This window comes from Anopheles coustani, chromosome 3, assembly GCF_943734705.1.
Source record: "Anopheles coustani chromosome 3, idAnoCousDA_361_x.2, whole genome shotgun sequence".
Classification (NCBI taxonomy): domain Eukaryota; kingdom Metazoa; phylum Arthropoda; class Insecta; order Diptera; family Culicidae; genus Anopheles; species Anopheles coustani.
In genome coordinates, this window is record NC_071288.1 from 77,051,522 (window position 1) to 77,071,741 (window position 20,220).

General features: G+C 45.6%; 4 protein-coding genes across 4 annotated transcripts; 2 read left to right on the plus strand and 2 right to left on the minus strand.

Annotated features, from left to right (window-relative positions):
* Positions 1-5,584: 5,584 nt before the first annotated feature.
* LOC131266985 (seminal metalloprotease 1-like) lies at positions 5,585-6,658 on the minus strand. The gene is made up of 4 exons (XM_058269708.1): positions 6,574-6,658; positions 6,298-6,486; positions 5,739-6,187; positions 5,585-5,677 (listed from the first exon to the last, which is right to left on the minus strand). The coding sequence occupies exons 1-4, from the start codon at positions 6,656-6,658 to the stop codon at positions 5,585-5,587; spliced, it is 816 nt and encodes a 271-aa protein (XP_058125691.1).
* A 5,061-nt stretch (positions 6,659-11,719) lies between these two features.
* LOC131266995 (seminal metalloprotease 1-like) lies at positions 11,720-12,790 on the minus strand. The gene is made up of 4 exons (XM_058269719.1): positions 12,706-12,790; positions 12,430-12,618; positions 11,875-12,323; positions 11,720-11,812 (listed from the first exon to the last, which is right to left on the minus strand). Exons 1-4 carry the CDS (start codon positions 12,788-12,790, stop codon positions 11,720-11,722), a joined length of 816 nt encoding a protein of 271 aa, XP_058125702.1.
* A 2,240-nt stretch (positions 12,791-15,030) lies between these two features.
* On the plus strand, positions 15,031-16,391 carry LOC131272884 (seminal metalloprotease 1-like). Its single transcript, XM_058274756.1, has 4 exons — positions 15,031-15,103; positions 15,173-15,260; positions 15,331-15,516; positions 15,806-16,391. Exons 1-4 carry the CDS (start codon positions 15,101-15,103, stop codon positions 16,345-16,347), a joined length of 819 nt encoding a protein of 272 aa, XP_058130739.1. The 5' UTR covers positions 15,031-15,100; the 3' UTR covers positions 16,348-16,391.
* Positions 16,392-18,316: 1,925 nt separating this feature from the next.
* LOC131267002 (zinc metalloproteinase nas-15-like) lies at positions 18,317-19,612 on the plus strand. The gene is made up of 2 exons (XM_058269733.1): positions 18,317-18,566; positions 19,086-19,612. Exons 1-2 carry the CDS (start codon positions 18,317-18,319, stop codon positions 19,610-19,612), a joined length of 777 nt encoding a protein of 258 aa, XP_058125716.1.
* Positions 19,613-20,220: the final 608 nt, after the last annotated feature.

Below are 20,220 nucleotides of genomic sequence, written 5' to 3' on the forward strand. Positions count from 1 at the left end.
GCTATCTTCGTCGCCGGTCTTTGAAGTAATCCGTGTTGGGTTTGCATTGTCGCTTGCCGCACTTGCCCGTCCTTAGTTCGAATTACGGCGACGATCCGGCCCTTGGGCCAGCTGTTCCGTGGTAAGCTTCCGTCCGCGATTGCCACTACATCTCCTTCTTTTGTAGGGCGTACCGGGTGAAACCATTTCGTTCGACGTGCTAGAGTCGGCAGGTAATCCGCAACCCATTTCCTCCAAAACCTGTTGGTTAGCTGTTGCGATGTCTTCCACGCTGTCCGTAGTGCTGTGGAACCGTCATCGAGGGCGATCGGAGGTTTCGTCCCATTGGAGCTTCCGAAGAGAAAATGGTTAGGCGTTAGTGGTGAATCCGACTCATTGTCCAGGGGTACGTGTGTAAAGGGCCTTGGGTTTACGACAACTTCAATCTCAGCCAATTTCGTTTCCAGGATTTCATCGGTTGGGTGTCGTGGCATTTGAAGTTCACCAATACATCTTTTTACCGACTGGATCAGGCGCTCCCAATCACCTCCGAAATGTGGTGGTCCTGGAGGGTTGACTACCCACTTCAGACCTGGCGCGTTGAACTCTTCCATCAGCCTGTCACGATCAATGTTTTGCAGAACCTCCTTCAGCTCACGGGAGGCCCCCACGAAGTTGGTTCCGCAGTCGCTTCGTATTTCCACGGGCATTCCCTTTCGCGCAATGAACCGTCGGAGCGCAAGAATGCAGGATGAGGTGTTCAGCGTGTTTGCGGCTTCCGAGTGTATTCCCCGTGTAGTGAAGCACGTGAAAATTACTCCGCACCGCCTTTCCGATCGTCGGCCAACTGCTACGCGCATGGGCCCGAAGTAATCAACTCCCGTGTAGGTGAACGGTTGTTGGAAAGCCGCCAACCGTTCCACGGAAAGGTTTCCCATCAGCGGGGGATGCATATACCGCGTCGGCCTCAATTCCTCTGCGGTTTCCTCGATGGATGCGTGGGCTCCTGGCCACTGCTGTTCTGGTTCACGAAGGATGTCGGGTCCCTGGAACCACCGGTTTGATGGACCCAGGTCTGGTAAATGTTGCCACTTGGTCCCTTCGTCCGCCTTCGAGTGTAGTGCCCTTGTGGTGCTTGAAACTCCAAGTGACTCGATCGCGGAGAATTCCTTCACCGCGCTGTGCAGTTTGTCGTCACTTTGGTCAGCGCGTGGGCAAATGTAAATGCTATGGTGCAGAACAGTTTTCTCGACGGTCGGATAAACCGAAGAACACGGCCCATAAACAGTCCACCCCAGTCTCGTCTTTGTAGCAACAGGTTGGTTAGCTTTGCCCTCGAAGGTCACCATCGCTTGCCCCAACCTGCAATTGTCTGCTCCGATTAGCACCCGGGGTTTAACACCAGCGTAAGATTCGGCTTGCGCTCCCACGAGGTACTTATATTGCTTGGACAGTGCTTCCGTGTCTAGCGACTGTTCAGGTAGCGCAAGTTGCTCCAGCGTGTGCACCTTCGATATTTCATGCCGCTTGCTCCCGTCAAAGGCGCCAGAAAGTGTGATCGCTAATCGAACTGATCCGGCCTCCTCGCGTTTCTGATTACCGGTCCAGTTGATGCACAGCGGCTGCGGAGCCCCACTTAACCCCAGTTCTGCGACCAGGTCGTGCTCGATGAAGGTGGATGAGGATCCGTCGTCCAGCAAGGCATAGGTCTTTACCGTCCTTCCCTTGCCGTGAAGGACGATCGGCACGTACCGTAGTAAGACCCCGTCTGCTGTGTTCACATGTACGTTGCACTCCGCCGTTGCCACCGTCGTTGTCGAAGCCGGCCGGTTACCGACTTTCTCGCTATGTAGTAGTGTGTGGTGTTTCTGCGTGCAGCCTCCTTGTCCGCACACGCTGGAGACTCGGCACGTGCTTCGATGCCACCTTAGACACTGTGAACAGGCCTTTCGATTGGTCACGATGGCCCATCGAGCCTTCACGTTCAGTGATAGAAATATCTTGCACTCCGTAAGGACACTACACTGGCCGTTACATACTGCACACACTTTGTCGCTGCTACATGTTGCATCGTCCTGCGTCTCCGTTGCGTGCACGTTCACAAACGCGTTCGTCCGTCGCGTCGAGTGTTGTTCTGCGCGGGGTCGATCGGGTCGCGTCGTGTTTGGGGCCGATGGTGTGTATGCGACGGGCAGGGCTCCTATGCTGTCCGCAAGCTCCCCGATCCAGTTACCGAAATCTCGTAGTGTTGTGTTGTGTGAGTTTCGGGTGTACCAAGCCCATTGGTAAAATGCGGAAGGCGGCAACTTCCCTACAAATTCCTGCAACAGTGCAATGTTGCACATGTAGTCGAGCAGGCCGCTCACCTCGATGGTAGCACACATGTTCCTCACCGCCACGCCGAAGTTCGCCAGGAGGTCGGGGCGGTTTTCCTTTGGCGTGGGCATGTTGCGTATTTTTGTGATCATCGATTCGATGATCACCGCCGGTCGGCCGAATTGCGATCGTAAGGTCGCCATCGCGAGTTTAAGGCCGGCCGGGAACAGAATTAAATGTTGCACGGCTTCGCGAGCCCTGCCCTTGAGTGCCTTTTGCAGTCGCAGCAAGTTTTCCTCGTCGGAATAGCCGCAAATGGCCGTTGAGCTTTCGTAGCTGGCGATAAATATCGGCCATTCTTCGGCGGTACCGGAAAAACTAGGTAGTTCCCTGCTGGCTACCTTGCGCGCGGCGAGTTGACTTTCTTCCAGCGGGGTAGTGGTGAAGTTTACCTTCGGTGTCGCGGAAGTGCCACTTGGTGTGTCGTGTCTGCGGTGCTCTCCTCCAAGCACACCGTATCCTCTAAACAACCGTTCTCGTTCCATCGAGAACTTATCCTCCAACTCATGTTTTTTATGCAGGAAATCTAAGTCCCGCCTAAAAGCGTCCTGCAGTGTAGGTGGAATCGAGTATGGCGGCAAGGGAGTGGTGTGGGTGAACGGAGCGCGCTCTCTCGTTTGCTGTGCGATCCAGCTGATCGATGCATCAGCGTCGTGTGGCGGTGAAGTGGTGTGTGTGAACGGTACGCGTCCTCTCGTCTGCTGTGCGATGCTGCTGATCGATGCATCAGCGTCGTGAGGCCCGGTCATCGCCCCGAGTTGCGCCGTCCGTTTCACCCAGTCCTCCGCCTTTTCGATCTCGGTTTGTGGACCTTGACCGTTTTCGCTGCGTTTAGGATGCAGCATCCTTTTTTGAAGCTCGAGCTCACGCTTTGATAGCTCAATGCTTTTGCGTTCGAGTTCGAGCTCCTTCCTCTCCAGCGCGATGATTTGCCGTTCCAAATAAATTGGCGCAGGCGCGATTCCAGCTGGTTCGACGGTGGTCGAGTCGTCTTCGGTGGACAGGTTTGCCTCCGTCGAATTTACCCGCTGAGCATCATACGTCCTAAACGCCCCATTATCGTCGTCCGCACCGGTTGCACTCAAGGCGTCGTTGTGATCTTCGATCAGTCCTGCTAATGCTTCGGTTGTTGACATCTTTGACGAAACGGAGTGGTATCGGCTCGTGCTGTGAGTTGGTGGTGTAAAACTTGTGAAGTTTTTAAAAAATGTTGCGAACGCAACCTGCTTCTTTCCTGTTGGGGTTTAAGAAATAAAAACGGTGATTTTCGTTAACGGCCTTGTGGCACGTTTTAAAAACTTCACTCTATTTATTCTGGGTACAGGAAAAAGGCCTTCAAGTGATCGTGCATTTGCTTTTATAGTGGCCGAACGCACGTTGGCCCCCACCCCCGGCTTAGCCCGAAGTTGAATGCAGGCCCGAAGATAACGAAATATTTCCTGTCTGTGGGACGGAGCGTTACGAGCGTTACGCGTTCGTAACAACGCTTGTGGTCGAAATCGTATCGAATGAAATGAATGCAAAAACACAGATGTACACTTATTCGTAGGATATAGAGCGATAATTTTTACCCCGTAGACAGTTTTAGTTTAAATTATGTTCGCCTAAGCGTTGCAAGTACGTTCGTCACACAATTTGTGGGAAGCTGAACAGTGTGCCTTACCAGTCTACAAAACCCTTCTAAATAAATTGTAGGGCCGTATTTTACATAGGTTGTGGGCCCATTGGCAACCGAAAGGCGGAACCGTTCCACCGTCGCTGCTTTACCCCTTTTTCGTAATTTAATTTATGAAACAGAATGAATGTGTGTTTTCCCCGTACTTGTTTCCATATTTTATTATTTTTGTAAATATGGACGAGACGAAAAAACCGCAACAAATGAACAACGGAACGGGGCATATCGGATCAGATAGGCCTCGCAACGGTAGATGATAATAAACTATTTAATTGATTTTTTAAAAGTGCCTACACGTGTCTGTACCTATAGCTTTCGTAAACTGATGACAAACAAAAGGTGTGGAAAACTCCGGATGGTAAGACCCGGGTGAATGATAGAACTGTTTATTTAAACATAACGAAGCATTTACCGTATCTCCCGGTGTATTACATCAACAGTACTGATCTCGGTTTATACGACTCGTTTCCCTTCAAAACAAGTGTTTTGTTTCTATTCCTCTGTTGGTAGTGGTAGTATTAGTGCTAAGGTTAATCGACCAGAACATTTTGGATTAAAAGAAATAATTTGATCCCTTATACCTGGGGTCGGCAAAGTGCGGCCCGCGGGCCAAATCCGGCACGCCAAATGATTTTATCCGGCCCGTAAGAATATTTAAGTGCTTCATACTAAAAACCCATCCCAATTTTTATCGGATTTGTTCACGACGTCAGGTTTATTTTCTTCCCAAAAATGAAGATAATAATTGTTTAACGAGGTGCTCCTGTTACATGTTTTTCGATAACATAAACATTTCATCTTTTACCACTTTTTATGCAACTTTGCTATTTAGAAAGTTCCACTCTCCATTACAAAGGGTATTACTTTGAAACATTGAAGCATCGTTTAAACTTAAAAGTATCCGGCCCGCGCCTTCGGTTTCTCTTTAATCATCTGGCCCTTTTTGAAAAACGTGTGCCGATCCCTGCCTTATACTTACACGATGTATGCTTTCGCTTCTGTTATGCTCATTGTCACTTTCGTAATAAAGTTCATATAATCGGAAAGTTAGGTTCCAAATTATAAAATCTACTCCGGAGCAAAATAACAATGTAGAACCTGGTACAAACAATTAAAATACATCTTATTCCCATGTAAACAGTAGTTTTACGCATGCGAAACAAGGTATATTTTTCCTCATAAAATATCATAACACACCCATGTTGGTCGTAAACACTGAGGTGGGCCCATAAACAAATTACTAGCCGGAAAGTAAACCGTTTAGCGTTTACCGTTTCCCTTTGTTCGTTGAGAAGCCAATATGTTTCTGTTACGGTTCGGTGACGTTGAAGTCCATCATCAACAGGCCGTTGTAGACGTGTAATTGCCACTCTTGGAGGATAAAACCAAACGAAGCAACTTGAGAAAGAAAATAAACGTAATGCATAACACTTCTTTTATTTCGCCCAAAAGTAATAAACCTCAATTTTCGTCTCAAATATATAACAGTTCATCTTCCAAATTAACAGCGCTCGTATAATCTTATCATGCGTATTATCATGTCTTACCGATACCTTAGCCTTTTACCAGACATTTGTACATGTGGTTCAGCTTGGAAATGTCCCGTTCGCTCAATCCCACACGCTGTCCGATTTCAGCTTTAGGATCCTGCAAGAATTGAGAATGTTTAGTCGCAAAAGCAAGTCCCATGTGACGCTGTGACACTCACCTTCGGTACGATGGTGGGCTGGTCATTCATACTGAATGCGGTCGCGCTGTAGTGCATCACACTGCCGTAGTCGTAGCGCACGTTAAAGTCCGTCACCGTCCGGGGCGAGAATTTCTCGAAGTTGTGCTCCCTGCCCTCCTGTATGTTCTCCCAGATGATGTCGACATACTCGTCCCGATCGCTGGCACTCTGCTGATGGTAGAAGCCGAGCGTGTGCAGGAATTCATGCATGATCGTCGCCAAATTGAAGCATCCCGACTCGATAGGGTACGGTTGGAGATTGAGGACTTGTGATCGGCCCCGGCGGCCAACCGAGGAGTAGCACCCGGAATTGTAGCCCGAGAGACGCACGAAATCTTCATGCTTCTCCTCGAACTTCACAAACTTCACGCAGGAGACGGCCTCGAGCTGACGCATGCCACGTTTGATGTACTCGACCTGCTCCGGAGCTGTGGAATAGAAACAGTGCTTCCATCAAGTTAGCATCGAAAGCATGTGTTTTCAACCAGTTGAGATATTAGTAGGCGCTGCTGCAGTACTGAGCTATCCGTGTACTTACTAAAGTCCTCTTCCTGAATAAGCACTGGAATGACATTATTCGGCCAGCGATCGATTTCGGCAATCAACCCATTCCGTCTGTTAGCCAACATATCACGCTCTTGCTCCTCAGTTAGGACTATATCGCCTTCGAACTGACCGCTCAGCTCTTCCGCCAGCTCGCCCGGACGCAGCTGACGAAGCCGGGCGACTAAAGAACATTGGAGGGACGAAAAAATAGGATACCTTAGCAACGAGTTAAAGAGCCACCCTGTTGTTCAGTCTTCTAGGGACTCACTGTTCTCCGGACTGTTCGGCAGCACCCTGGCCTGAGCCAATGCTACGCACAACACGGCCAAGCTAAACGTTTGGAAGTGGAACATTTTGTCCCCGGTTCTCTACCAAGCCACTACCGCGTACTAGCGATCAGCGAACCGTTTGCAGAAATGAGTCACACGGGAATCAAGGCTGGTAAAAATATAGGCCCAATAGATCGATTGTGGGAAATAAAAAAACTGGCCTACTAGCTTCTTTCTCCACGATCTCGGCGATAAGTTCATCGATATCCGTTAACAATCGAGCCATAAAAACGGTAAACCCCCTAATCACCGACATCTGAGTAGTCGGTTATCAATCTCTTGTCGAAATAAAATCTCCCCCTTGCCAAATGGAGGTGAGCCAGCACAACCATTCATTGGCTTGAAGGAGCAGCACAACCATTCATTGGCACTTGGGTTTAGGGAATTTGGTCGACTACTACGATAAAGCGTTCAACCCTTACACCGAGAGTAACCTTCGATTGCTTTGTTTGCTAAAATGACTTTGCATCGGCGACATGCAGCTTGTAATCGCGTTAGACCTGGGAACCTCTCATCTGAGCGGTAAAAATTAAACGCAAAATTGTTCAAAAACACATAAGAATAGCTTTAAAGCATACAAAAATAATAATGATTATTGTTCTTGGAGTTCTACAATATAGCATAACAACAACTACTTTATTTTTTCCTTGGTTTTCGGCTTGAGAAAACCTAGATGCGTTAGAGACAAAGTCAGATGAGTTAGAGACGAAATGAGATGAGTTAGAGACAACAGTCGATGAGCTTTTTCAATACCACATGCTTCAGAGACAATAGTTGATGAGCTATTTCAAAATAACATGCGTTAGAGACAAAATCACCTTATTTCGAGGTAAAGTTGGCTGGCCACGCCTGTATAACCAACCCATCCAACATTTGTATTCACCTCTACATCGCAGTCTTTCTAGGTCACGGTGACTAGGGGTACTGGAGAGCTATCGTTGTTATGGGCTGGCCGTAGTTCGTTAGTAGTTGCTCGTGCGTATGTTTCTTCCCCATGGTAAAGCCCGAATGGCTTATCGTGTACGGAAAGGGCACCTGAGATAATCCGAGAGGACCGAACGGAGATTTATCGAAGAATGAAAGTGATAGTTGAAGTCTTATTTTGGGTTCAATGTACTAAAAGAGATACTTTCTCTAGATAGTTAAAAATATCGCCCAAGGTCGAAAAGGTGTTTCGTCAGAGATTCCCCCCGAGCAGCATATTATATATTCTTGTTAGACGTGGACTTTAACACTAGAATCCAAATTGGGGTCATTTTGACCCCAACGCAGCTTTCGATTTTAATATCTTGAAAACGGCTGAATATTTTTACAAAAAAATAAGGCTTCTTAAAATCCAAAGCTACATCTAAAATAAAAATTTCAGATTATTCTGTTCGACCAGTTACGAGAACCAACTTGACGATCCCTAGAATGCTTTTTTAGGGGTCATTTTGACCCTTACTTGTAAAACGCTGTAACTTCATTATTTTTGAAAAAATTTCAAATTCGTAAACTGTTACTCTTTAGTATATTTGTTGACTATCTTTTAAGGTTTTTGGTTTTTCGATGCATTTTTTCATCATTCCGCTAGCTCGGTGTATAGCAAAAACGGTCGAAATTGCGTTTTTCAACTTTTCTTCATTCAAAATCTATAATGTAAATGTTATGGTTTGTTGGTTTACATAAAATGATTAAAACTTTATTACTAATTGCGTACAAAATTACAAGTTAAAATTATAACGCGCGTGTGTGTCTATCCGGTGTATTGCGGCCAGCGCTGCCGTACGTCCGTGCCGGTCCGCGGTTGGGAAGCGAGAGAGAGCTCGGGACCGATCTTCTCGAGCGCTCCACGGCAAGGACCCTCCACATCAAAACCCCGTCAACAAGGACAAGGTTGAGCGGAAGCGTTACGCGCGCGCCCAAGGTGCCTACACAACAAGTTTATAACTTTTATTTCTTTTCCTCGACTTTTTTGTTTGACTGCAGGTCTACACAGCGCTGCAACAATCCTTCGACCGGAAGCTTCATTCTTTCCGGAAGATCGATTCTTTCCGATTTCTTTTAGAATATTGTTTCAAAATGTTCATGGCCGAAATCAGAGAAACATGAATTCATGATTAAAATATATTCAACTGATCGCAACATTAAGTGAACATCGCTAGAGTAGCGTCTTGTTCAATATCCGAATAGATTCTTGAATGATAATGTGTGGTTTTCTTTACTCTCATTTACTCTTTTACCCGATGGAGAAACATTTATGCTTTTTTCACCAATTCTGTCAAATTCATGAAATGCCGTCCATCGTGTTTGGGTACACTTTGCCCAAATTCATTCAAATGTTTTCACTGCTGCTTCTGGACTCGATGCCTATTGTATTGTTGTTGACAGTTTGTAGTATTTTCCCAACGAGGCCTTCGTAAATTCTGTTCTAGGTGAATATTTACTTACCGGCAACAGTTCACGAACAAGCCGAGTCAAAGGCAACAAATTCAATAGCCACAGGACAAGAAAAAAATAACAAATTTTGGTAAGTAGGATAAAACATAAAACCTTACACGTAGTAAATATACACATCAGATAAGTGTGCACTAAGATCAAAAATTTTAAATCTCAGCCAACTGAGATCTAAAAAGAAATTGCTAAAATTTTAAATAAAACCGATTGCATCTAGTAGACTATGAAATGCAATTTACTACCTTCGAAACAGCCTATAAATCAATCGCAGCATACACATTTCATTATTTGAGCATTTGTAACGATTGAGTACGGATGCTCGAAACTAACACAATGGGTATGATCGATTTCTTTTGTTGTTTTAGGTCCAAAAAGGAGCCGGAAGAGGAAGAATTAGTTTTGTGGAGCTCAGTAGAAGTAAATGAAGAATTCGATTCAGTTGACGAAATGCGGGATGAGGATGTCCCGAACGCCGATATCCCGAACGCCGATATCCCGAACGAAGATGTCCCGGACGCCGATGTCCCGGACGCCGATGTCCCGGACGCCGGTGTCCCGGACGCCGATGTCCCGGACGCCGATGTCCCGGACGCCGATGTCCCGGACGCCGATGTCCCGGACGCCGATGTCCCGGACGCCGATGTCCCGGACGCCGATGTCCCGGACGCCGATGTCCCGGACGCCGATGTCCCGGACGCCGATGTCCCGGACGCCGATGTCCCGGACGCCGATGTCCCGGACGCCGATGTCCCGGACGCCGATGTCCCGGACGCCGATGTCCCGGACGCCGATGTCTCGGACGCCGATGTCTCGGACGCCGATGTCTCGGACGCCGATGTTCTGGACGACAACGTTACAGATGTGGGCGTTTGCTACCCGAGGGTAAAAAAAGATGTATTGGTAAGTAAGAGAAAAAATAAAATCTTACATGTATTAAAAGATGTTTTCACTCATTTCCAGGGCTGGCAACCTTCGCTAGGGGACATCGAAGAAGAAGAGGCAGAAATGTTTTACGAAGATGACGATTTTTTGGAGGAAAACACGGATTCCGAAATCGACGCTCCAAAGGAAAAACAATCAAAGAAGGATGACACCGCCTGCCATGGATCGGTGTTTGGCAGGATTACTTATTTTATTTTTTTGTAGACAGATGTAGTTAGATTTGTTATTGTATTGATCAATTGTTTGATAAAAATGTAATCATTTTGTAATGTAACCATGTAAATGTAAACAATGTAAATGTAAATGTAAATGAGTTGATGTGTTTAAAAATATTCAAATTAAATAAACATTTAAATCGCTGCACAGAAGATGTTTTTGTTACCCGTAAACAATTTCATTGTAATAAAGGAACAGCAAAATAATTTTGAGTTTGGTTTAGTTTTGTTATGGTTTGTTGGTTTACATAAAATGATTAAAACTTTATTACTAATTGCGTACAAAATTACAAGTTAAAATTATAACGCGCGTGTGTGTCTATCCGGTGTATTGCGGCCAGCGCTGCCGTACGTCCGTGCCGGTCCGCGGTTGGGAAGCGAGAGAGAGCTCGGGACCGATCTTCTCGAGCGCTCCACGGCAAGGACTCTCCACATCAAAAACCCCGTCAACAAGGACAGGGTTGAGCGGAAGCGTTACGCGCGCGTCCAAGGTGCCTACACAACAGTAAATCTAGAAAAAAAGTGTGCGCAAGAAAGTTAGTATGTTGAGCAACTTTTCAAAAATAAAATCATATGTTTGCCATTACAAATGACGTCATAAATTGTCCTCAAAGATCGAAAATAACGCCAATTCCCATAGTAACCCATCGCGCATAACGCTTCGAAACGCTCGCGTACGGAATAACGAAACAAAGCGCAAAACGGAAACAACCTATGGAAAATGTTAAAATCCATATTTTGAAGGTTAATTTGTGACGTTATTTGTTTTTTTTTTTAATATGAAATTATTTTTCAAAAGTGGCCTAATATGTAAACATTGTAGCGCACACTTTTTTTTTTAATTTACATGATACATTAAGAAAAAATAAAATTCGATTCACATCGATCTTTTTTGCTTTACACCGAGCTAGCGGAATGGAGAAGTGGTATATAAACAAATGAAAAACGCCAAAAGATAGTCAACAAATATACTAAAAAGTAACAGTTTGCGGATTTGAAACGGTTTAAATACTCGTTGATCGAGATTAACGAATTTATGTACCACCTATTGCATACATTCAGTTTAAACGTCCACAAGAGGTGTAGCCACGATCGAAAACATGGCGGCCGGGGCCTCATTTACTCTTTTACCCACCCATGTTGGTCGTAAACACTGAGGTGGGCCCATAAACAAATTACTAGCCAAAAAGTAAACTGTATAGCGTTTACCGTTTCCCTATGTTCGTTGAGAAGCCAATATGTTTCTGTTACGGTTCGGTGACGTTGAAGTCTATCATCAACAGGCCGTTGTAGACGTGTAACTGCCACTCTTGGAGGATAAAACTAAACGAAGCAACTTGAGAAAGAAAATAAACGTAATGCATAACACTTCTTTTATTTCGCCCAAAAGTAATAAACCTCAATTTTCGTCTCAAATATATAACAGTTCATCTTCCAAATTAACAGCGCTCGTATAATCTTATCATGCGTATTATCATGTCTTACCGATACCTTAGCCTTTTACCAGACATTTGTACATGTGGTTCAGCTTGGAAATGTCCCGTTCGCTCATTCCCACACGCTGTCCAATGGCGGCTTTAGGATCCTGCAAGAATTGAGCTATTTTAGTGGCAAAATCAAGTCCCGCGTAACACTGGTGACACTCACCTTCGGTACGATGGTGCGCTGGCCATTCTTGCTGAATGCGGTCGCGCTGTAGTGCATTACACTGCCGTAGTCGTAGCGCACACTAAAGTCCGTCACGAGGCTGTTCTCGTAGATGTTGAAGTTGTGCTCCTTGCCCTCCTCGATGTTCTCCCAGATGATGTCGACATACTCGTCCCGATCGCTGGCACTCTGCTGATGGTAGAAGCCTATCGCGTGGATGAACTCATGCACGATCGTCGCCGACCGGAAGCATCCCGTCTCGATGGGGTACGGTTGGAGGTTGAGGTTCTGTGCTCCGCCCCGGCGGCCAACCGAGGAGTAGCACCCGGAACCGGTTCCCATGACTCGCACGTAATCTTGATGCTGTGGCTCGTACGTCACAAATTTAAGGCAGGTGACGGCCTCGAGCTGACGCATGCCACGTTTGATGTGCTCGATCTGCTCCGGAGCTGTGGAATAGAAACAGTGCTTCCATCAAGTTAGCATCGAGAGCATGTGTTTTCAACCAGAACATTAGTAGGCGCTGCCGCAGAAATGTGGTATCCGTGTACTTACTAAAGTCCGCTTCGACAATCATCACTGGAATGACATTATTCGGCCAGCGGTAGGTTTCGGCAATCAACCCATTCCGTCTGTTAGCCAACATATCACGCTCTTGCTCATCAGTTAGCACTATATCGCCTTCGAACTGACCGCTCAGCTCTTCCGCCAGCTCGTCCGGACGCAGCTGACGAAGCCGGGCGACTAAAGAACATTGGAGGGACGAAAAAATAGGATACCTTAGGAACGAGTTAAAAAGCCACCCTGTTGTTCAGTCTTCTAGAGACTCACTGTTCTCCGGTCTGTTCGGCAGCACCCTGGTCTGAGCCAATGCTACGCACAACACGGCCAAGCTAAACGTTTGGAAGTGGAACATTTTGTCCCCGGAACTCTACCAAGCCACTACCGAGCACTAGCGATCAGCGAACCGTTTGCAGAAATGAGTCGCACGGGGATCAAGGCTGGTAGAAATATAGACCGGTTGAGGGTAATAAAACAACTGGCCTACTAGGTTCTTTCACCACCATCTTGGCGATAAGTTCATCGACAGCCGTAAATAATCGAGCCATAAAAACAGTAGACTGTCTAATCACCGACGTCTGAATAGCCGTTTATCAATCCCGTGTCGAAATAAAACCTCCCGCATGTCAAATGACGGTGAGCCTCCAGGAAGGAGCAGCACAACCATTCATTGCCACTGTCTCTATCTCAGTGGTCATAACGCTGGTTTAGGGAATTTGGTCGACTACTAAGATACAGCGTTCAACCCACACAGAGAGAAACCTTCGATTGCTTTGTTTGCTAAAATGACTTTGCATCGGCGACATGCAGCGTGTAATCGCGTTCGACCTGGGAACCTCTTGTCTGAGCGGTTCTATAACCAACCGATCCAACATTTGTATTTACCTCTATATCGCAGGCTAGGCAGGGAGCTATGTCGGCGCCCGATAGGTCTTTCTAGGTCACGGTGACTAGGGGTACTGGAGAGCTATCGTTGTTTTGGGTTGGCCGTAGTTCGTTAGTAGTTGCTCGTGCGTATGTTTCTTCCCCATGGGAAAGCCCGAATGGCTTATCATTGTGTACGGAAAGGGTACCTGAGATAATCCGAGTGGATCGAACGGAGATTTATCGAAGAATGAAAGTGATACTTGAAGTGTTATTTTGGGTTCAATGTACTAAAAGAGATACTATCTCTAGATAGTTAAAAATATCGCTCAAGGTCGAAAAGGTGTTTCGTCTGAGATTCCCTCCGAGCTGCATTAATACATGATGAGACTAGCGTTACATCATCGGTTTACAGTTTTGGAGTCAGAAGCGTTACTACGGTTATATCCTTGTTAGACGTGGACTTTTACTGTCATCTATCTGGCCCAGAAAAGCCAGAACCCATTTTGACAGTTCATGGCAACGGTGACAGTAAAAGCCCTCGTCTAAATAAATAAAGGTATTTATCAATGAGTACTGTTTATCTCATCGGTAAATGTGGTTCATCATGGTAGCGCATGTGATCTACAACTGTCAAACTGACATATTTTAGATCAATTTCGTCACGCGTTAGACGACGCGCCAGGCGGAACACAGAGTTGCTTGGAGCAAGAGGCCTGTAGACAGGGGCCTCATTTACCCTGTTACCCAATATGAATTTGCTGCGCGAAGGTGACTTAAGCAAAGATGACTAGTGTGTTTTGCTACTTCCTTTGTAGCTAGAACTTCTCTGTCAATAAAATTTCAAAACATCCTAGAAGCAACAGTCAAGATCACATTTTTGAAGCAATCGAAGTAAGGCCGAAAATAGACGGGGCGTCCAGGTCGAGGCTTCCAGTAGAATCTAATTGACGTTGGCGTGTTGTCATTTACCCGTGTGGGACGCGCCCCGTCTAGGTAATCAGCTGCGATTTTTCACGAGCGTCGCCAGCTGAAAGAAACTTTATTTTATGCTTGCTCGAAGCAACTCTGCGTCCGGGTCGTCGCGTCGCCTAGCGCGTTCCGAAAGTGATCTAAAAGATGTCAGTTTGACAGATTGTAGATTACATTCGGGACACCGACGCGTCGGACGCACCCCGTCTATTTTCAGCCTAAGATAATTCTGGTCTAAGAGTGGATTTTCCAGAACCAGCTTGCCGGTTCAAGAGTGTTTTTTTCGAATAACACCACAAAACTTTTACTAAATAACTGCTGCTACCTATCATCTGGATCTTTCGAGTGCATACTTCAGATAGTGTTTAATTTATATCCCAATGAAGAGGATATTTACGGTGGGTTATTTGGTGCGCAAACCTTTAGGGGTTAGTTCGGAATCTGCGTTGTCCGATGGAGATAGCGGAGTGGTTTCCCGCACCAATGGTCTCCAAAACGTCCACCCAACCTGTGACTGTTATCCTCCCTGTCCTCGACACTAATCTTATCGCCTCGCATGAACGCCACTCATGATTGCCTATTGTGACGAGGCTCGTCCATTGATTCCGCCACTCTAATCACCTGCCCATGAACCTTTGCCGAAACGTTCGACGGGATTCTCGACAATGACGTACGGTAGGTGATATAAATCAGATCTTGAGCTGTTTGTCAGATTTAAGGTAGCTCGGAGGCGTTAGGCGAGTCATATCGCATCCAATCGCCGTATTAAGTGGTTGCAGAGCATCGTTTTTCCTTCGCTTTTCTTGGACTGGTCGATCGGCTGGACACTATGGTGAGCTTTTTCTATCTATTTATTTTCGGCCGTTTGAAGACCAACCCTGTTTATCGTTCGATTCCACAGAGATTCTTGCTGGTTGGAGTTTTAGCGCTGGCAGCTGCCGTCAGTGGATTACCGACGGCTGGAAAGTCTGCTAACACTGCTGCCAACGGTATGTCGTCAACATCTAACAGATATCAAGCTTTGAATTGCGGAGGATAACTTTCTGTTCGTACTTGCAGTCGATCGCTTGGCACATCTTGGCCCGAACGATCTTGCCGAAGAATGGAGTGGTCAGTTTGAGGGTGACATGGTGCTGGATGAGGAGCAGATGGATATCGTGCGGAACAGGAGGAATGGATTGATCGCAAAGACGCGTCACTGGCCGGACAGGATTGTCTACTATTACATCAACGAGGAAGATTTTAGTAAGTTCAAAGTGAAAACAATGAAGTGAAGAAGTTTTTAGATCCGATTGGCGTAATATCATCAACATCATTATCTGGATAACGCAATTATCTGCAATGGTTCAGTGTACCCCAAGGGGTATTTAATGGGTATATTGTTTTAAGTAGAATCACATTGTAATAAGTTTTGATTCTCGACCTACAATCAATGTAATTTCTGTCCTACAAGCAGATCTTTAAATTTTTAGTGTAGAATAGCCAACCTAGGTGGAAAATGGTCTCATCAGTTTGTTCGACTTTTCTTCGACAGCCCCGGAACAGGTGCAACACGTCGAACTCGGCGTACGTTTGCTGCAGTCGCAGTCGTGCCTTCAGTTCAAGCGAGTCGAGGCTGACGCACCGGCCTACATCCGGGTGATCGGCTCCGACTCTGGCTGCTACTCGTCGGTCGGCTTCACTGGCCGGGCGCAGAACCTCAACCTGCAGCCGTACCCGGTTGGCGAGGGTTGCTTCCGCATTGGCACGGTGGTGCACGAGTTCCTGCACGCGCTCGGCTTCTACCACCAGCAGAGTGCCAGCGATCGGGACGAGTTCGTCGACATCATCTGGGAGAACATTCAGCAGGGCACGGAGAACAACTTCAACATCTACCCGGACACCACGGTGACGGACTTTAACGTGCGCTACGACTACGGCAGCGTTATGCACTACGGTGCCACGGCGTTCTCCATCAACGGCCAGCGCACCATCGTGCCGAAGGATCCGAACGCCACCATCGGACAGCGCGTGAGCATGAGCGAGAAGGATATTTCCAAGCTCAACTGGATGTACGGCTGCCTGCTGAAGGGCTAGATCCCCGGAGGCCGGTAACGTCTTCAGACATGCTGATTTTCTAATCCTGTAAATAAACCATTGAATAGCATTGGTAAAACGAATCGAAGGATCTTATGCTTGCCGAATGTTTTGAAAGTCTAATGCCATTGATAAATCAATTCGAAAGTACACAAATCGAATCAAATTCATTCGAGTTTTGATGAGATGCCACAGAGGGAACCGTTGCAGCGAATAAATTAATCTCTCCTCGAAGTGGTTCTCGCCGTTTAATAATAGTATGAGCTGTTGTTATCGCCAGGTGATTGGCATCAACAATCAGGAAGCGATAAGGAAGATATCCTACGATAAGCTCATGAACTAGTTTTAGATTTGGCAGAATTGATTGCATTTTTCGAATAATTTATTCGATATTTTATTCGTATACACGTTCAAGATTGCGTCGGTATGCTTCTACACGAACCAAGTTACTCGACTTAGAATCAACGATTGAACGTGAGCTTGTCAAAAGGTAAATATACTTATCAATTATGCGCGTTTAAAAATCAATTAATTAATGCAAAGAATTTCAAATAATAACAATAATGATTATAATAAAATATTATTATTAATATTATATATCAAAATATATGCTCTTAATATAATAAATATTATTGAGTTAATTCAATTCACCTTCATCCAAAAGTGGAAGTGGTTAGTTTACAGTCGATCAAAATTCAAATAATTGAGTGACTGTTTAGCAAACTTCTCTCGCAAAAAGATTAGAATGTGATTTAGCAATATAAAATTGCTTATCACTTGTAGTATCTGTCATTAACTTTACTCCATAACCAAACATCTGTTTCGATGTTTCAAATCGAAGAGGTTTTGAGAAAGATAACAAACAAGTAAAATCCTAAAAATGGTTTTATAGCGATAAATGTATTGGGGAAGTAACATTGTTTTTTTTTAAGAATGGATTTCCTCTCTATTCGTAAGCCTTATCCCGGGCCCGGCGAGTTATCAGTGAGTGGCCGAAAGCTTATCCATCGGGTCAGGTCCTATCACAACATTATTAGCAACTAAACAAGCCAATTATAATTATTTTCTAAATTGAATTGGAAAACGAATTGAAGCGGAAAACTGTCGTATCATTTCTTCATGAAAGGTTCATGGAGACGCCTGGTCCCTCAACGCCTCAAAGCCACAACGATGCACACAAGTGGCTAAAAGCCAGTTGTTGCGGAACTATTATGAAAGATGTTTCAAGTTTTACAAATTGAATCATTGTAACGAAAAAAAAACATTCTCACCACCAATGACATCTTTTAGTCGCAAGTCGTATGGCGTTATGCAAAAATGGCTGTTTTGAAATAAATACGCCTGAAGTTATATAGTAAACTTAGTAACGCATAGTAACGTACCAGTTACTTTTGAACTTCGAACAGGATGTTCGTCCAGTCAATTCGAAATGTTTATCAGCATGTTTTAGCCGCAGTGAAATGTGATTTTACGGACATTTTGGTACATTTGTTTCCGGCACAGACAAATAAGAAGAATGGTCGTCTAACACAATTGAATGGCATTGAACATTGATGCATTGAAGGCAGTTTGTTTAAGAGTTGCCACGCGACTGCACCGTATTCACGTGCAGAGCAAGCACTCTAGCCAAGGTGAGGCTTTGCAGGACAATAATGATTGTCTTATCTCACTGGCTGCTCTGGGATTTCTAAAGATTGGTGAATGAAAACAAATTACCAGAACCTTTTGAATGCAATTCGTCAAATTGATTGCCGTCCGAAAAGAGGTTTTTGTTTAGCGATAACGGACTATCGTCGGGGAGATTATCGCCTGACGCAAAAGAGACGCACCCCACCTGGATCAATTTGATATTAGGTTTAGATTGAGCAGTGCTATAAAACAGTTGCCCATTCGTCGCGTAAGTGGACACATTCCGCACCCGGTTTCGATTGTGGTTCCTGGTTACGAGTGAAGCCGTGCGAGGTGAAACATGTTCCATTGGCACGTTTCTGGTGTTGCGGTGTTGGTTGTGGTACTGATGGTGCCTCGTGTGGCGCCGGGTCCTCTTGAGCGCCACCGTCTGCCAGTACCGGCCGATGAGTTGGGCGACAACTTCGAGGGTGACATTTTGCTTACGGAAGAGCAGTCAGTTCAGCTGCGGAAGCGAACGGGCATGTACCTGCCGACGTTCCTCTGGCCCGACCGAACCGTACCGTACGAGATAGTGACCAGTGATTTCTGTGAGTTTTTGTGAGACCAAAATGGTGTATCGAGCATCCCAAGTAACATTTCCAAGACCTATTAGACTTCAACAAGTTTTCTCAATGTTTTAACATGGGTGTACCAAGTCCAATTGGTTTTATAGAGGTTTCTCAGCAGGCAAAATAGTTTTAATAGTTTTGACATCCTTAAAACCTTTTGAGGATAGCTATAAAACCGCTCAATAAGTCTAAAATCTTAGTAGACTTGAAGAGTCTGTAAATACGCTGTTAAGTCCTTCTTAAAACCTTCTCTTAAACCCAATCAGTGATTTTTGGTCTAGAAAAGGTTTTAAGGGATGGTTTTGACAACGTTCTGTAGAGTGGGCCCTCTTACACTTAAAACGGGTTTATGAAGGTTTTATCACAGCCTTTAAGATATTTTACTCTTGAGATGACACTTAATGATGAGAATGAACAACATCGTTAGAACCATGATAAAACTTAAAATGTTACTTGGGATGTTTGTCATGATGGACGTTTGTTTTTTTACTTGTGCAGCGCCCGACCACAGATCCGCTATTGAGGCTGCGATGCGTACGATAGAGGCTTTCACCTGCATCCGGTTCGTGCCAGCGACGGCCTCGACGGTGGACTTCGTGCGCATCAGAGCTGGCCAGGGATGTTCTTCGTTCGTCGGGCGCATCCGGGGCGCTCAACAGCTCACACTGCAGACGGATCCGGTCGGAAGTGGTTGCTTCAGGCACGGAACCATCGTCCACGAGTTGATCCACGCACTGGGCTTCTATCATATGCAGAGTGCCACCGATCGGGACGACTGGGTCAGCATCCAGTGGGAGAATATCGAGCCAGGTCGGGAAGGTAACTTCCAGTCGTACGGCACCGATCGTATCCTCAGCTATGGCGTCGAGTACGATTATGGCAGCATCATGCACTACGACGAACGGGCGTTCAGCACCAACGGACTGCCGACGATTGTTCCACGTGCAAACGGGGTGGTGATTGGGCAGCGGGTAGCGATGAGTTCGGGCGATATTCAACGCATCTTGAATATGTATCAGTGCTGATCGGAAGGCACAAATCATTTATTCTGTCGAGTCAAGTATGAACTGATTATTTGTAAAAATATATAACTAAAGCTTCATAGATCATAACTTTCAGATCAATTTGGGTAAATCCAAGTAAGGCTCGTTTCGGTCATCCTATTTGTTAAAAGTTGCGCCATGCAATGAGTGACACAAACAGTGTTTGACAAAAGTTCTGCAGGAGGTGCTTTGCTCATTTTAGAACATTTCAAGTCAATATTTTTCCGCTTAGTTGCTGTAGCGGGCCTACCCGAGGAGCAGCCCAAAACCGCTTCCAGTCATTCGCAGCCTCCACTGAGTGACCCACTCACTGGAAGGTCCTCCCAACACGCTCATTGACGGACAACAGCAGTTCCATCCTTAATTTTTTATTTCGAGCAATAAAAATTGATATAGAACACTTCATAGCACTGCGTAGAGCTAGAAGAAACGCAACTATAGTAAGGAAGTAAGTAAAATCGAAAATCCTATTTAAATCCAGTAGGCGAGATGAACATTTTCAAAAGTGTGATTCACAGGTAATGACATTTTTTTAAAAACAATCATTGATTTTATGTATGCTTGAATCTAGACAAACTATTGGAAGTTCT

Coding starts and splice junctions, on each gene's coding strand:
- LOC131266985 (XM_058269708.1), bottom strand. CDS start 6,658: ATGTTCCACTTCCAAACGTTTAGCTTGGCCGTGTTGTGCGTAGCATTG. Junction 6,188..6,297: donor TATTCAGGAAGAGGACTTTA/GTAAGTACACGG, acceptor TCTATTCCACAG/CTCCGGAGCAGGTCGAGTAC. Junction 5,678..5,738: donor AGCCCACCATCGTACCGAAG/GTGAGTGTCACA, acceptor CAATTCTTGCAG/GATCCTAAAGCTGAAATCGG.
- LOC131266995 (XM_058269719.1), bottom strand. CDS start 12,790: ATGTTCCACTTCCAAACGTTTAGCTTGGCCGTGTTGTGCGTAGCATTG. Junction 12,619..12,705: donor GCCGAACAGACCGGAGAACA/GTGAGTCTCTAG, acceptor AATGTTCTTTAG/TCGCCCGGCTTCGTCAGCTG. Junction 11,813..11,874: donor AGCGCACCATCGTACCGAAG/GTGAGTGTCACC, acceptor CAATTCTTGCAG/GATCCTAAAGCCGCCATTGG.
- LOC131272884 (XM_058274756.1), top strand. Junction 15,261..15,330: donor TGCTAACACTGCTGCCAACG/GTATGTCGTCAA, acceptor TCGTACTTGCAG/TCGATCGCTTGGCACATCTT. Junction 15,517..15,805: donor CATCAACGAGGAAGATTTTA/GTAAGTTCAAAG, acceptor TTTCTTCGACAG/CCCCGGAACAGGTGCAACAC.
- LOC131267002 (XM_058269733.1), top strand. CDS start 18,317: ATGTTCCATTGGCACGTTTCTGGTGTTGCGGTGTTGGTTGTGGTACTG. Junction 18,567..19,085: donor GATAGTGACCAGTGATTTCT/GTGAGTTTTTGT, acceptor TTACTTGTGCAG/CGCCCGACCACAGATCCGCT.